Source organism: Uloborus diversus, chromosome 8 (genome assembly GCF_026930045.1).
Source record: "Uloborus diversus isolate 005 chromosome 8, Udiv.v.3.1, whole genome shotgun sequence".
In the NCBI taxonomy this organism is placed as follows: domain Eukaryota; kingdom Metazoa; phylum Arthropoda; class Arachnida; order Araneae; family Uloboridae; genus Uloborus; species Uloborus diversus.
The window spans coordinates 74,697,706-74,715,280 of NC_072738.1; the positions used below are offsets into that span (position 1 = coordinate 74,697,706).

At 31.2% G+C, this 17,575-nt stretch overlaps 1 protein-coding gene across 1 annotated transcript in view; it reads right to left on the bottom strand.

Moving 5' to 3' along the window:
* Positions 1-17,575, bottom strand: part of LOC129227372 (irregular chiasm C-roughest protein-like) — a 100,052-nt gene that overhangs the window by 36,986 nt on the left and 45,491 nt on the right. Inside the window, exons 6-10 of the mRNA XM_054861922.1 lie at positions 16,833-16,947; positions 13,006-13,148; positions 9,326-9,580; positions 8,331-8,452; positions 3,792-3,966 (exon numbers count right to left, since the gene is read on the bottom strand). Of these exons, the coding sequence (XP_054717897.1) occupies positions 3,792-3,966; positions 8,331-8,452; positions 9,326-9,580; positions 13,006-13,148; positions 16,833-16,947 (810 nt within the window). The remainder of the gene's footprint in view (positions 1-3,791; positions 3,967-8,330; positions 8,453-9,325; positions 9,581-13,005; positions 13,149-16,832; positions 16,948-17,575) is intronic.

Here is a 17,575-nt window from a genome sequence, read left to right on the forward strand (position 1 = left end):
AAGACTATCTTTTTCTACCAAATGATGTTTCAATTCAGTGTGTGTGAGTGTAATAATCAATGTTCGGATAAAAGAATGGAAAAAAGGTAGGTCAAGTGAAAACATCAACAATTTTTGTTTGAAATAAACATATAGTCAACCCCCGCTACAACGCGATTCGACTTACGCGAAATGGCTATAACGTGAGTTTTGTAGGAGTAACGAATTTTAATGCTAACGCTAATTCCTGGACCACAACGGGAAAATTTTTGGCAGAATAATTTCGGCAGAAAGTAGAAGATAAATTCATCATTCCTTCTTGTTATTCCTCTTCTTCTGACAAATTTTCTTGAGTTCATGTGGTTTCAAATGGAGACTGATAATATGATTGCGCAGCGTAAATCTTTATCTTCTATGTACTGTACTGTACTATAATAGTGCTGCATTTATTATTACTACGTACTTTACGTACGGTACTGTTTTATGTTTTTCTCCTTTCTGTCACTGATCATTGGTTTTGTGCATTGTAACAGTATTTTACGTTGAATAATACAATTTTTTTTTAAATACGGAAAAACTTCACTTCTTTATGCAAGAAATGGTAATATATAGTTTAGAAATGATAAAAGGTGTCAACAAATGCCTAAAATAGCTAGGTATGTTTGCAAAAAGTTCGTATGTATATTCTTTTCCTCGGCGCGAAATTTCAAAATTTCGACTTACGCGAGTGGTCTTGGAACGTATCCCATGCGCAAGTAGAGACTCGACTGTAGTTCATTCAGCCACGGGCTCTAGCCTATTAGTCCATAAACGATCACCTCTGCTATCCACATCTCAAAGAGCAGGGGTGCTACTTTTCAATACCAAGGACGGAATTCCGTCTTAAAAAATTGATTGACGGATTCCACAGACATGAAGGGAAAATAAACTTTAAATTTAAGGACATGAATTTGTCAGTCATTTTCTTAAAAATCGGAACTTCAGTACTGAAAAGGGGCAACCTTGTCTATAGGCCAAACGTAAAATAGGTATGTTCATTACACTGTAAACTAAAATAAATAAAGGTCATCTAAGCGATGGGTTCAGAGCAACTAGTACCTCTGAGCTCACTGTCGCATATCTTTCGTAAGTAAAATGTAAAGCGAGTGACCACCATGAGCTATAGATCTAATAAGTATAGATAATCCAGTTGCGGGCTCCGATCAGTTTGTACCTCACTTTCTGTCACAAACACAAAACTAAAGTCATATAGCCTTAAGATTACAGAAACATTCAAGCGAAACAATTTCGTATTTATATTTATTTCCTATTATCCAAATGTAGTGATTAATGTGGAGTGGCAGAAGAGTCTCATTACATGATTGCAAAGCTTATATAGCCCATGTATATCCACGAGTCGAATTCAAGCATATAAAAGTAATGATCGTTTAATGATTCTTGGTTGTACTAGGACATGGAACTAAAGATTGGGATTGCAAAACTTTTTGACGAAGACTATCATCATGATAATGCTACCATATTAATAATATATTCTGGAAACTGAAACATTTAAACGAGTAAAAAGACCGTGTGCTTCAACGAATCTTTATTAATTTTGATTAATAAAGAGGCATTTAAGTGGTTAAGAAAATTAAAAATTCTTTTATTTCTTTCTATTAATATTAATGGTTTTGCATTAAATGTTAAATGGATTCGAAGAACCAGGCTTCCCTAATGGACTGATTTCATTTCATTTCAACCTCCTCTCAACAACAGTAATCTTTGCAAATCAAGCATTCTTTATTTTTCTGCAAAAGACTTCTTGAAATGCCGAAACGCATCGTAAAACTAAATTGATCGCGATAGCTTTTGCCATTATGCGCTCTTAAATTAGTCTTTTAGGATTGAAATCCAAAAATATTTCCGAGGCTCAACTCAAGTAAATGTTCCAATCAAGCACCAGGCTGAATGAGATACTGCTGCCATTCTACGTTTGTACAAATCATCGATAAAACTTACGACGCGAAACGGAGGCCGGCAATTAAAGATTTTGACCGTCAAAATGGCGGCTAGCTCTGTAATTTGCATAAAATCCCCGACAACTGGAATAATTAGGAACAGGGCATACGCCCTCGTTATTGCTGTTATCGCGCCAGCAGAACACAGATACCATCTGTGTGTGTGAAGTGAAGGGAAATGGTAAAATGGGGCTTAAAATCAGGCGCGCCTTTGCTTTGATAACGAATGCAGAACCTTTTCTAATGCGAATACCGCCATCTTGTAATGGTCGCTTCATGCAACCTTGGCGAAGTACAGTTCTGCATAACTTCGCCACTTGATGGAGTTTCCCAGAATGTCAAGTTTTTAATGTCACTTTCGTGGCCGCCATAAACTTTTGCCAAAATGGCTTTCGGAATCTGATGAAACAACCGGTATCGTTTTCTTGGGGACATTTCATACGTTTTGAATTGCATTCATTCGTGGCAATTGCGAGCGATAGCAAATGTTCCACTCATATGGAACAAAAATAGCTCAGAAAGTTTTAGTAGGCTTATTTTCTTGGAACACTAAATACAATAGATTCCCGTTCTTACGAACTCGCAGATAGAAACTAAATAAATATTAAATTTGGAGTTTCTCAAAACGAATGAACATATCAGCGTTATAGAGACTAATAATTTGTAACATTTTGAACATCATAGGTTCTCAAAATGAGCGTTACCAAAAATTTAAAATGACTAAGAAAATAAGATTGTAATATCACAATTGTAATCTTTTGTAAATTAAAATTTTGGGTTGTTGCATAATCTCCTGCAATTTATCAGCTTTTTTTTAAAAATTTCGCTCTAAAAATATATAATATTTTGTGTTGTTCAAAATCAAATGTTTTGTTGGGAGCAGGCCGTAAACAACAATGGAGAATATATTGTTGATTAAATTGTTGTTATTTTTCGCTTCAAAATAAAGCTATAAAAAATTCCAAAAAAAAAAAAAAAGATCCACCAATACAACCTACTAGAAAAAAAGACAAAAAATTTCTATGAAATCTGAAAATGCTCTCAGATTGTCAAAACGACCATAACTACAACTGAAAATAATCGTTACTTGGATCAAAACAGAGCAAGAGTGTTATTCAGCCGTGGGAAGGTAAAGGGCAGTATTTACAGAAGTGAGTTTTTGAGATATTTGAATAAATGCGTTTCGGGTTTCATACTAATAGAGAAATATTGCATTTTGACGCTTTTTTATGCTTTATTTTTTAACGGAAACCAAATAAGGTAGCTTGTACAATAAAGCTAAAGTGCAAATAAGGCAGTGAGAAGCAAAAGGATATAAGTGCAAAAATTAAAAATTTAGAGATAGCCAGTCCGATTGGTAGGTGTATCTCCTCTGTATTGGGGCAAGAGATAGTACTAGCAGCCCTGGCAGCTTCTGTTATACAACATGAATTAGAAAAACTGTTCAGTGAAAGCCTACCAAGAACCTTATCTTTAATCGCGTTTTACTCAGAACTAGAAAAAAATCCATTTACATCCCTTTATTTCTCACATTCCTCAAATGATGGCAGTTACTGCCCATTATCTCCTCATGGCAATATTATTCTTGGTGTTCATCATATAAAATGTCTTTAGCTCATCGAAAATTATAAGATCATTTGCTGTGAAAGAGCATAAACTGTGTACATTTTTAATTGCTTCGTTCAAAATTTACATCTGAATGCATTTGAAAAAAGCATGCATTTTTAAAAGACATTAAATGATGTAGGAAATTGGCTCAGCTATAAGCAGGAGATTTAAAATTAATTTTAAAGATCTTGCGAGTATTAAACTTACTTTGCTTTTTGAGTAAAATGAGCATACTATCTTGTCCAAAGCTGTTCCACACAGAGCAGTTGTATTGCCCAAAGTCATCATCATCAGCATTGTGAATCGTGAGAATGTTTTTAATACCATCTGCCATTGCATCTTCTGCTATTTGATATCCGTCATTGTTGTCTATATCCACGTGCTGCAAGAAAAGAAAATCATGTCTTTTTCTATCGAGGTAGGAAAATGAATGATATTATGTTACTGGGTATAGCCGTATAGCATATTTCTTAAACTTAACAGAAGTATCACGATATGCACTTTACTAATGCCTAGTTCTTTGAAACACAATTTGCCAGTGCATCGTTTTCTAGGTTAAAATGCTACCAATGCTGAAACATTCAACATGCGTACCTGAACTTCAAATTATGTACATAGAATATAAATACATCTAGCTCCAAAATATTTACGTGCGAATTTCGTTGCAAACTTAAGGATTTATGCATTTCAGAAAACCATAACAGCTGATCATTGCGATAACTAAAAATCAGACAATGATCAATAACTATGCTACATTGATTAACCGAAATGGCGTAGAACAGCAAAAAGAAATAAAAAAGCTTTGACTGAAATCAAGTAATTGGATTGAGAGTGTTATCACAACTCAAGTAATCACAACTCACAATTTAAGTAAACTCAGTGTTTATTAATCGAGACATAAATGCCAATACGTAGAATGTGTACAAACCCGAATTTTAGACTCTTGACAAAAAGCCACCAATAACAATCCACCGATTACGAATTGAAAATTTACCTATTTGGTGGGAAAATGTACTAATAAAGATCTTAGCGTTTTTACTAATTGAAATTAAACATTTGACTTTCATTTTTGATAAAAGTTAAACTTTTAATTGCAGTGGAAAATCTCGCTGCATATAATCTACTAAAAATTTTACTGCAGTATGCTACTTTTTGCAGTTCCTTCTGTAGGTAAAAGTTGCTTAATACACTGTTTTGAACTAATTTAAGTGAATTTCTAAAGATTGAAGAGTACGTAATAGTCTGATGTAAGGCAATACATTTTTAAATAAAAGTTTTATGAAATTTAGATAGAAGTTTCAATGCTTAAAAGAACGCTTTTTCAATAAAAAAAAGTATAGATAAGAGTGCTTTTTGGTTTATTTTTAAATCAATTCTCTCAAATACTTGTATGTTTATTTAGAAACTTTTTACGTAGTAACTGAACTGTTTCAAAACTGACAGCATTAAATATTATTATGATTATACAAAGTAATTTTTGAATTATTTAAAAAAAATGTTATGTTCAAGCTAAGAAAAACTTTTCTTTCGAGTATCAAAGAAATATTTGGAATTTTTATGGATACTTGAATTAAAATGTAATAAAATAATATTTATTCCTTCATACGCTTAAAGATTTAGTCTTACATAAAAAAAATACTTTTAAATTTTCAGTAATAAGATAGACTTGCAGACAGAGAATGTCTAGATTTACTTGTTTACTGTCTGGGTTTGAGACTTAAACTTAAACTCAATTAGATTTTCTACTTATGTCTGAAATTTAAATTTCTTTCTTCTAAAAATCAAATATTACGTAAAAGTTATGTTCTTGTAAATTTTGAAATCTGTAAGGCCTTAACATCGAATTTCGCTAAAACTCAAAATATTCTTGGTCAATTCTCAAACTTTTTCCAAACAAGTATTCATTAATATCTAAGCTTTAATTTTTATTCGACGATTTAAAAAATATTAATTCAGTAGAAAATATTTGAAGAAAATTTGAAAATACTTTTTTTAATCATATTTTTTACAGATTTTTTTTTTTTTCAAATTTGCCGAATAAAAATTAAAGTCATCTGTTTGAAAAATATATGCTCCACATTTCCTTACTTTATCTTTATCAGTTCTTGACTTATAAGAGTTTTAATGCAAAAAATCGGGAAAAATTGCATAATGGAGAAAAATGCGTTTAAAGTTTTGAAGTTAAAGTTAATATTAGTTATAAATGCATGCAGCAAAAATAATTATATCTTTCATTCTAATTAAGATAGAAACACGATTCAAATGTCCTTTTGAGCAGAAAAAAAACGGAGAAGTTTATTTAATAATAATAATAATAATAATAAAACAAAATTTTACGATTTTTGTGTCCCTGACTCCCTTAAACTCTGACATAAAAATATTATTATTTCAAAACATTCTATTGTTCTACCAGCATTTGTTTCGTTGAGATACTACTGTATCTATTAGACACTTTGCAAATTTTCCATTATTTTCCTTATGAAAAATACTTTATTTTTAGAGTCCAGCTGAAGGGTTCCTCGAAAGTACATCGGCAGAAGAGAATGCGGCCTTTATCGAGTGAAATTCGAAATAATAAAGAAAACATCAGAAGCATTAACTGCACGCCAATTCCCAGCATCGCCAGCTGTTTCGTTTCTCAGGGAGCGTTCTAAGTGAAGACCGCCCCATTCGAAACTGAGAAGGCCAGTCACGTGATCTAACGGACATCCATTATACGATCCGTTCCGAAGGAAAGAGTTTCGCGAAGCAGGTCACGTGATATCGCACGTAAGGAGGTATATGACTTATGAAAGTTTAAAGAGTTTTAAAAGATGTCTTCTGGGATCATGCGAGTTGGTTCGAAAGGGTTGAACTATTTTAGCAGCAATGCAACAGGGGAAATTTCATAAAAATGCGGGAATTTGAGGAAAATAAATGACTTTAAAAAAGAAAACGAATTATTTAATCATCATTTCTATACATAGTTTTCCTTGTTTAAGAACACATGCAAAATTATTTCGCCAGTTGCATTGTAAGTGTTGAAGAAAAACTATCTTTCGCTTGGTAGATTATCGATTTTAACGCATCTAATAGTTAATAGAAAAAGAAAGTAATGAATAAAGGCAAAAGGAAATTACATAATTACATAATTAGAAAATAGTAGTTTATACTATTGGAATGTGATTTTGTCTCACTATATATGTCTTATTGGATGATAAAGCAGAATAAAACAAAAACAAAATACTCATCATGTTACACTGGTAAGTTTTTTTTAAGCATCCCTTAGGTCTTGTCACTGATTAGCTTATCATTCTTAGCACGATTTGACCCATGATCAAAAACCTTATGAACCAGGTAAGATGTAAATTTTAAGTAAGACAACGGCAATTCACGTCGATGTCCGTTTGTGAAACTTGTAACTACGTCATAGATTTCTCGTAATTAAGCCTCGCTTTAAATTTACCTTTTTTTTCTGTCATTTAGAAATCAGAGGATAAGTTATTTAAACAGTGACACAAATTCAAAGTAAAACAAAACAAAAATGCATCACGTGACACAGAAAACTTCTTTTTAAATGTCACTTAAGTCTTATCACTGATTATAACCCATGATCCAAAACATTATGAATCACGTAAGATGTCAAATTTAAGTAAAACAACGGCAATCCACGTCACGATGTCATTCCGTTTGTGAAACTTGGAACTACGTCATCGATTTTCCATTAACAGCCTTGTCCCCGGAGTAGCTTAATAATTAACTCGTAACTTAAGCTACATATAATCTAATTTAAATGCTGCTCCAGTTAAATTTATTCTGCGGCGAAGAATCACTTTAGCTCACACAGTTCAAGTTTACGGAAATTTTACCTGGAAAATTTGCATACTGTCCGGTTGAATTGCAGTTTGACGATCCCTTAATTTGTCTTGTTCCAGATAAATGTCAAAAGAGTTACTCAACAATCTCCAAGAGTAGGAATTCTTGAGCAACTCGAGATATCTGTTTAGAAAATTTCACTAAAACGCAATTTAAATGAGATTTTAAATCACATTTGAAATATTAGAATTGCATTTTGTTGCATCAAATCGTAGAGTGATTAACATTGTGCTTTGAAGATTATCCGTTCACTGTATATAGTACATCTATAATTTTCCGAAACAAAGAGCCAAGGGAGATCAATTTACAATCTTTAAACATGAGGTAGGGGTTAACTATATGTATCATGTTTTGAACGAATTCATTTAGTTTTAGGTTTTATGTTTCCAAGAAATTCGCTTTAGAGGAATATATCTTGTAAAAAATTTTCCAGAAGTAGATTATTCAGGAAATAAAAACTGAAACTGGATTCTCTCTCTGAAAATAAATAAGCAAACAAAGTGCAAACAAAAATGTGAGCAGAATTCAGTAACTATTTTCATCTAACTCATTATTACTGTCAGAATAGAAAATACAGTATAAAAATTAATTTAATAAACTACTTTTTATGTTTTTATGTTACAAAAATCTGGCTCTGACCATACCGTTTTGCTTAAAACTAGAATAAAATTTGATATTTGTAAATCATTTCTCTCGCATTAAGTGTGGAATGCATGAAGTCTAATTTGTTATTAATGAACATTAAAGAAGTTTTTTTGTTATAAAACACTTTTTTTTTCATAATTGAATTTCTACCACTGTATATTTTTGCAGTTAGATGCCATGAAGATTTTATTTTATAAAAAGATACAAATAAAAACACAAGATAGTTGTAATATTGAAGAGTCTTACTTGCGAGTTTCTAGACCAAAGAATCCTGGTTGGAGGAGGCACAGAAGATATAATACATTCCAGTTTCACTTCTTCACCTAGGGTTCCATACTGTACAGGTGGACTGCGGACTCTAGGTGGACCTGTAATAAGTATATTAATAAGAAATACTGTATAGGATCAGAAACAATTTCCATAGTAGGTCATGAATGCAATAATTTTTTCATGATGTTTTAATGTTTAGCTACAGACTGTTGAAAAGAAAATATTTTTCAAATTTAAAAAAAAAAAGAAAAAAAAAAAGATTGAGCTGCAATAAATTTTTGTGCACTCTGTATCAAATCTAGACATCCGAAATTATTGCTTGCACGTTTCACGTCTGTGATTGTAGGTAGACTACACAACGATTAACTTCATTATCCCTTTTTTTCTCATAAACCTTTTCAACATAACGTTACTGAAGACATAGACATTTTATGTAGATTTTACGTTTTTTGCCTTTTGCCTTATAAAGGTTTTCGACGTTTCACATAACTCTATACGTTATCCGGGTAATGAAATGCATTTCAAAATATGTCCAATCATTGGCTTAGGAAAAATTGAGGCAAAGATCCAAAGTCAAGTGATTCAACTTCGACGAATGGGCGACATGTTTTGCGTAAAACTAATGAAAAAATCCATATTTCTTCTAATACTTTACTTCAAATACTATCATGTGGCTTAGGATCTTTGTTACAAGAATAAAAGGCTTAATGATTCACTCTAACCGCCTTTTATTTCTTCTCAATTGTACAGACCCAATGAGACACAACACATTTCTTATGAATAATAGTGAGGGAAAATATCCTACTATTATATGACACCGATCTAAGTGAGATGCAACACTACAGATTGCAGATAGGAACCTTGAAAAACTAAAGTTGATGCTACTGAGTTTTGGTAATTGTACGAAAAGGCTTCTTTTATCAAATTGATTAATAAGTATGAAAGTTAAAAAAAAAAAAAAGTGACTTTACCTTTGATGAAAACCAGCACATCTGTAGATATTTCGGCAAAACCGGCAACTGTTGCACGACACGTGTATCGTCCAGCTCGGTCAAGGGTCAGCTGTGGAATGACCAGGCGAGGTTCTGTGCTGAGGACGGCGTCTGAACCTTCGAATGTCCAGACCGTGTCCGGCTGAGGATTTCCTTCCACATCACAGGACAAGGACACTTCAGAACCAATGTCGGCTGCAACGTTTTCAATGGTAGAACGAAACACGGGACCATCTGCGTTGGAACGAAATTGATCGAAACACATTAAAAAAAAATAAAGTAAAAAAATAAATAAATAAATTTCAAAAATGAAAATTTCATGAACATCATATCCATGAAGATAAATTAAACAGTTTATCATTATAAACTTATTGCTCATACATAGTATATCTAAGCACACATACATGTACTGCCGCAAGTACATACATATACTGTTGCATGTAAACGGCAGTATCTGCATAAATGAGTGTTCGAGACATTTGAAGAAACACGTTTTGGATTATTATTAGGCGAAATTTTAGGCATTAATTACGCAACATTGGCCATAAAACAATGATTATCGTGTATCCATATGAAATGCACCTGATAAAACTTTTAACCAAATACGAAAACTACTTCAACCAGTTTTTTTTTTTCAATACAAATAAAATATTTTATTATTTATGATTGTAAGTTTTTCCATATGATTAGGTTTCTGTAATGGCACCAGATAGATATATTTTAAACTATTTTCACTACTAATTTAATGTTTTTCACTTCCGAAAAGTATTTGAAAAAACTATTTTATGATAAAAAAAAAAAATGACTACGTATGAGTGGTTTAAAAGTATGTTTCTCATGGAAACTTCAAAGCACGCCTTAAAGAAATTTGAATTTATTAACATTTTTGATGACATGTTTTGATTTTATCAGATATTTATTATTTTTAATTAATTTAATCATACATTTCCTAAAGTTTGCAAGTCATTACTTTTTTTTTTTATAAACAAAATAGGTTCACATCGCAATTTGTTGAATTTCGCGAAAGTTTTCAAGTGGTATTCCTCAAAACTGATCCCAGAAAAAGAAATATTTTACGTCTACATCATGTAATAATAATAACAACAGCAATAATAACTAAAGAACAATTATTATTATCGACAAGCTATGTGCTTCACAAGAATGCGTTATTGATAAATCTTAAATCACGCAATCTTGTAAGGAAGGCATTTGTGCATTGATACAGCTACGAAGGTAAAACAAACTTTACAGACACGAACTGTTTGAATACGAATATAAGATGCTTCTTGTGAAACGTGCTTATAAATATAATCTCAGTGAGTCACAGCTACGCAAGGATTTTTCCATGCCAAGTGCTTATTTAAGTATTAATTTGTTCTAATTTTGTAAGAAGTGTAACTAAAAATTATTTTTTGGGTAAAAGAATTCTTTTAGACGAATTTTAGTTAACTAATTATGGATAAACAAGTATTGTTATCTGAAAACCGTTCTAAAGAAGAGGCTACATTTCAATTAAAAGTTATACATTCTCGGCTTCAATACATTTTATAAAAACATAATTTGAAAGATTTTCGGCTGTACAATGCATCACATTTTTTTTTTGTTTGTTATGATATCAACAATTTTTATTTGTCTTTATACATCGTTTATTTCCATGATCCATTCTATTTTCATTTAAAGCTATTTTTGTTGTATGAAACGTGCTATTTTTATATTTAGCTCTATCTTTCCTCCTAATGGATGTTTATTTTTAAAATAAGGAATAATTATTATGTTAGTAGTGATATGTATATGAAATATAATTTACAACCACAAAAAAAAGGAAAAAAGTAGTTTTTTTTATTGCTCAATGCAGAAAATTCTATGTATCAGTATCCTTATTTTTAAAAAAAATGTAAGTTAACAATATTCTTGCTATTATTATAGCAACTGTACACCATCAGCACGTAAATGAAACTTTACTTGTCATAATTGACCCAAGAAAAGTGTGGACAACATTAATTATAATTTCATAATGTTCCTTTTGTACACTTATGTAACTCTCACGCCTTCGGGAAGAATACTATCGAAAAAATGTTCCGTCACAAAAATTAATTTGAAATTCAGAAAGCTAAAAACTATATTTTTTTAGATTATCACTCAAATCAGCTACATCGCACTTTAGGTAAAATTAAGATGAAACAGCAAAATACGAACAATGAAAGAACGAAGTATATTTAATGAGTAAAAAGTCATCCATATTAGCATAACGTTACTTGAAGTCTCTTTCTTGATTTAAAATTTATTCACACAAGATGAAAAGTTAACCACTAAGAAGAAAATAGCTTTTCTGGAAGAACACTTTTCGGACAATTTGTTTGCCTTAAACTACATTTGTACGTTCATTTGCATTTGTTTATTTCACCGCATTTTTAATTTGTTAAAATTAAGTAAATAAGGACATCTAATTATAATTAAAGATGTAAGGATTAATTACGAGGAAGAAAAGTACATTCTGAGTAAGTTAAAATAAAACGGGATACTGGCAGGGTAAAATATTCCATGCAAATTATAACGAAAGATATTTATAATTTTACTATTATTAGTGAAGCGTAAAAACAATTTTAAGCTACATCAGTAAATTATCGAAGAAGCATTTATACTACTTTTAAATATGACATTTAAAGTTGGCTAAAATTAATGAACAAAATAAAATCATCAAATGTGTGGATTTTACGTTTACGTATCTATTCTTGTAGTTTCTGCATTGATTTTAAAACATATGTACAAAAGTGGTATTGATGTTGCTTATAGAGTTCAAATACATATTACCTGTTGCCAAAAATGTAGCTAAGGTAAAAATTATTTTCAAAGCATAAAAATACTCTCCGACATTTTTTAGGAGTGAAACTCACTTTGGGAAAGTGAAATATGCCAAATATATCAGTGGCGAACCTAGCATGGGTGACATCCGGGGTGGTAATTTGTGGTGTGGAAATAAAGGGACCCGGAGGTTCTCCCCGGGAAATTTTCAAATTTGTAGTTTTAAAAATAAATATTTTTCAAAACTTGCAGCAACTCATTCGTGTGACACCAGGGGCGGATCAGCCCCCCTCGCCCCCCATGGCGTCGTCCCTGAATATATATATATATATATATATATATATATATATATATATTTAGTACAGGCGATGTTTAGCATTTAGAATATTTGCTATTTTGGACTAAAAAATACAACTGACATTCTCCGTCATTTTTCACTAGTGTAAAAACTTATTTTCGACAGCCGTAATTTTCATGAAAATGAAGATATTCGTGAGCTGAAAATTTTCGGAATTTTATAGGAACAGAAATGGAATTTGGTTTTATATATAAAGTTGAAATATTGCGTGAGGCTTAAATTTTTGCTATTACAACGGAATCGCGAGAATTGAAGATTCGTGTATATAAGTGCTTTTACATTATGCTAAAAGTAGCGTCAAAGTAAACTTCTTAAATGAATTTTTGAGTCACATCTTTGAGTTTCAATGCTTGTTTACGCTTGTAGGTTGTAAAAAATCACTTCCTGTCGCAATTCACCTTTTACTTGTTGCCGCTGGAGACATAACTCAATCGGAGGAAGGAATATAATCTAACTTAAAAATAATATAACAATTAAAAAAATTCCAATTTTTTCTTACAGAGAACATTGAGGGTGTGAGTAGACTTGGTGGTTCCCACGTCATTGTTCACTTCGCAGCTGATGGTGTCTTTATTGTATTCACGTGACACCCGAGATATGACATAGGTGGTGCTGTGGTCTCCTGGTATGATTTCGTCGTTCCTGCGTATGATAAAGAAACAATTAGAGCAGTCAAAAAGTGTTCCATCAATGCCTCTTTATTCTCAATAAAGATTTTTTTTTGTTTTAGAGAGAGCTGTGGTATTAAGGGTATCCGTTACTTATTCAAGGTTAAACGAGAGAGAACTTGAGAAGGCAAACGTTTTCACATTTGCTTTGAACTGGTACCGATTTGTTAATTAAAATGCCCTCAAACGTTGGAATACTACAGATTTCTCAAGCAACTTGGATAGAAATTTAAGTTAAAAATTAAAGCTTCAGGTCTTAGATTTGCAATATTTAACGCATGAAAATACAATTAATATTATTTTTTTTAAACATTTTATGTACTAAAGGAATTTTTCATTTCAAAACACATTTAAAATGCAACTGAGATTTTTGATTTTTATTAGTGTTTTCGAAAGTTTAATGTTATTATAAATGTTCATTTTAAAACTAATTGAAAATTCGTGATATAAAAATTCGTTCTTACAAAAAGCATTCAGTATTTAGTAATATATTTTTCGCCAAATTGAAGATGTTTCTTTTGTGAACTAATTCATTAAAAGTGTACTACTTACTAGAAATCAAATGATAATTATAGTATGATGTTATTAATTCAAGAATAACTAATCATTATAGTCAGGGCAGCCGAAAGTCGAGGCGCGCCCCTCGTCAGTCTGGTCGCCGAGCCCCAAGTTTCCATCAAGAATGTTAAAAATTAAAACTTCAGGTCTTAGATTTTCAATATTTAACGCATGAAAATACAATTAATATTATTTTTTTAAACATTTTATGTACTAAAAGAATTTTTAATTTCAATACAAATTTAAAATGCAACTGAGATTTTTGATTTTTATTACAGTGTTTTCGAAAGTTTAATGTTATTATAAATGTTCATTTTAAAACTAATTGAAAATTCGTGATTTAAAAATTCGTTCTTACAAAAAGCATTAAGTATTTAGTAATATATTTTTCGCCAAATTGAAGATGTTTCTTTTGTGAACTAATTCATTAAAAGTGTACTACTTACCAGAAATCGAATGATAATTATAGTTTGATGTTATTAACTCAAGAATAACTAATCATTATAGTCAGGGCAGCCGAAAGTCAAGGCGCGCCCCTCGTCAGTCTGGTCGCCGAGCCCCAAGTTTCCATCAAGAATGACATGGCCTCTTGTCCCCTGATTATACTTCCATTTTTAAATGATAGCTACGGTAAAGTAAAGCCTCAAGATAATTTATAACCTGTCGATAACTCAAAATATAACAAAAAGTTCATCTTTAGTCTGAGTCTACTTTCTTTCACACCAATTGCTGTCTTCGTTGTGTATCCTTAGATGTTAATATTCATTTTATTTAACTAGCTCTTTAAACATGTGCTTTTTGTTAATTTGATTCATTTATTAATTTTTTGATTAATTTTTTTCTTACGTTCTCGTAAAATACAGCTAAAAGAGAGAGAGAGAGAGAGAGAGAAAAGAAAGAAAAACTGAGCGATTTTAGAAAACTTTTACAATAAAAAAACTATCTTGTAATTCATGAAAGAGTCAACATTTATGTTGTCAGTGATACCCACATTGTACGTTTAATGTAAAAATCATTTTAATAAGAAATGCAAAAGATGATTTGAAAACAATTACCAAACCATTACATGAGTAAGCCAATCCTCGTGACATATTTCCCAGGCAGTTAATTACACATAAAATATGGATAAAAACCGTTTCCTTAAAACATAATTCTTTTCTATTCTATTAACGTTTACTTTAATGGCAATTTCATTCTTGATTAATGGAATAGAAAGAAAGTACCAAAGCAAAAAACATTTTTTTTTACAAATTAGCTTTTTGGTTTGCATCGTAGTTTTTTTCCATTTTTAAGCATAATTAACCTCACAGAAAAAAAAAAAAACTATTTCATTCTTTTAACAAGAAAACAAGATGAACATTTACAAACATAAGTTTTTTACAAACGAAACCTTATAGGAAAATATTTTTTAAAGAAATCCTGCACGAATAGTTTCATCACAAATGCTATTTTTCATCTTCAGCAACGACCGTAGCTCTAGAAACGGAAAGGGAAAAAATCAAAAACGCTGCGAACGTTTCCAGTTATTGCCAGATCCTAACTGTGAAAATTCATTTTTCAAACCTTCTTCACACAGTTTGACAAATGATCTCAGTTTCAATTAGCATCCACATTCGAATACGACTTTTTATTCTTAAAACACCCGATTCTTCTCTTTATATTGATGAAAATTAAATACAAATTTCTTTTCGCGTAAAAGGTTGAAAAATATTTGAGTTTTAAAACCTCTTTCTTTCGTGTGTGGCTCTTTGAATGTTTAAGAAGACAGAATTACTTTAAACACGTACGCAAAGCACTGGTCGAGGTATTCTCTTCATTTTTTCTTTCTGCTATTCTTTGCTTTTAATTTTGAGGTTGAAATTCGAAGGAAATACTATTTAGCTTTGTAGCCTGAGGCCACAAAATATTTTAAGGGAAAGGGAAAACAATATGTCGTTAAAACTTTCAACATTTTGCGTTTCTTCATTTTGTAAACAACCATGAAGATACGTTTTTAATTTGAATGATACTGTTTAAAAATAATAAATGGAGACTTCTATTTTGAGTAGCTAGTTTGTTTTTTTTATTGAAATTTCCAATTTACATCCTGTTCACTTATCTATTATTTATTTTTTCGGAAAGAACTAATCAAACATTTTCGAAGAGTGATACTAAACTGAAATTACATCTAGGGAAAATGTTTTGGAAGCTGATAAAAATAAATTTAAATGAAAAGCGAAAAAATTGTAAATTTAAAAACAACTAAATGGTTTAAAGAACCGACTAGTGTACTGAAAATACTTACGCAGCAGCCTTAAACTATTGTATAAAATATTTTGCTCTTTTAATGGTTTTGATGTAAAAGAAAATATTTGGTACTTCAAGATTAATAAAATATTGTGAATGATCTTCGGTTATTACTATTATTTTCTTTATTAGAAGAAAAAGCTTACTAACTAACAGCTAAAAGTAAGGACACGCCCCCCCTCCCCAACAAATAAGTAGAAACATACAGATACGCTTTCCTTTTTTTATTTTCGATAGTAAATAGACTTCGAATTTATGTTTCAAAATTTTTTATTTACATTTTAGTTCAAATGTACACATTACGTACAAGCGTAAAAGAAGTGTGTTAAAACAACAGTGATCCAGGATCAAAAAAGTTTTCAAAGTATTCCTTAATTTTATGCGCTCATTTGTTTGCTGTTTTATTCAACATAAGACATCTTAAATCATTTAAGAATTGATTTTTTTAAATTCACTTTCTCTGTATTAATAAATTAAGTGTCATCTTTTGCAGATGCTAAGTGCAATAAAAGTTAGTAAAATGTCTTGCAACTTAAGCTTAAAAGTTCAACTATAGGAAATTGTTGATAATTTGACTTGGACCAAAGCTACTTTGATTCTTCAGATAATGCATTGAAAACGAGGTACGGAACGAGAGAAATAAGGCAACATTAAAAGTAATCCCCAAACTTAACGGTACAAGGAAGTAGTCAGATACAAGAAGAAAAAAATCGTTCTTTGAAACTAAAGAAGCAATTTGGAGCAATAAAAATTCATATGAGTCAATCTCCATGTGTCTGTTCATAGAGTTGAGTAGAAAAAGCTTTGCTCTTACCTATACCACTTGATGTTAACGTCTGCAGGATTGGCAACGGCATCACAGGTGAACTTGACATTATCGAGTTCCATAATCTTGTCGGCGTTCACTTTCAGGGTGATTTCTGGGGGATCTGGAAGGAAGAAAAAGCATCCATCTTTATTAGGTGGCTTGTCAACTCACATAATGGTTTGTTGCCTCGCACGGCAAATCCTCGTTTTTTCCCTCTCAAAGATTTCTTTTCATTTTTTTTCGTTTCGATTCGTTTTCTGGCAAAACAAAGCCACTAAATAAATGCCATTTCTGGACAAACACATCAATTTTTCTTTTACAAAAGATAGACTGTCATTACTTTGATAAGCCCCTTGAAGTGCAGCTACATGATGGTATTGAACATCCGCTTTGAAACTTTTTGATTTGGGAGAATATTGTTACGAATTTCATTCACGAAAGAGATAAAAAAATTATATTTCTCAACAATTAGTAAAGTGATAAGTTCTTTTATAAATTGTTATTAAAATTTGATTCATAATTACTTTTGAACAAATATTTTTTCAGTCAGCAAAATAACTATTTCATCTTTACCATATCGTGGATGGGGCACTATTTTAAAATCATGTTCAGTATAACCTAGATTTAACGATTATCAAGGGACTAGAAAAAGTAGTTCTAGAAAAACTCGGACCAGTGAAATATATCATTAAATTGAGGAAATCGTTACACCGGGTATCGTTAAATCGGATACTATTGAATCGAAGTTA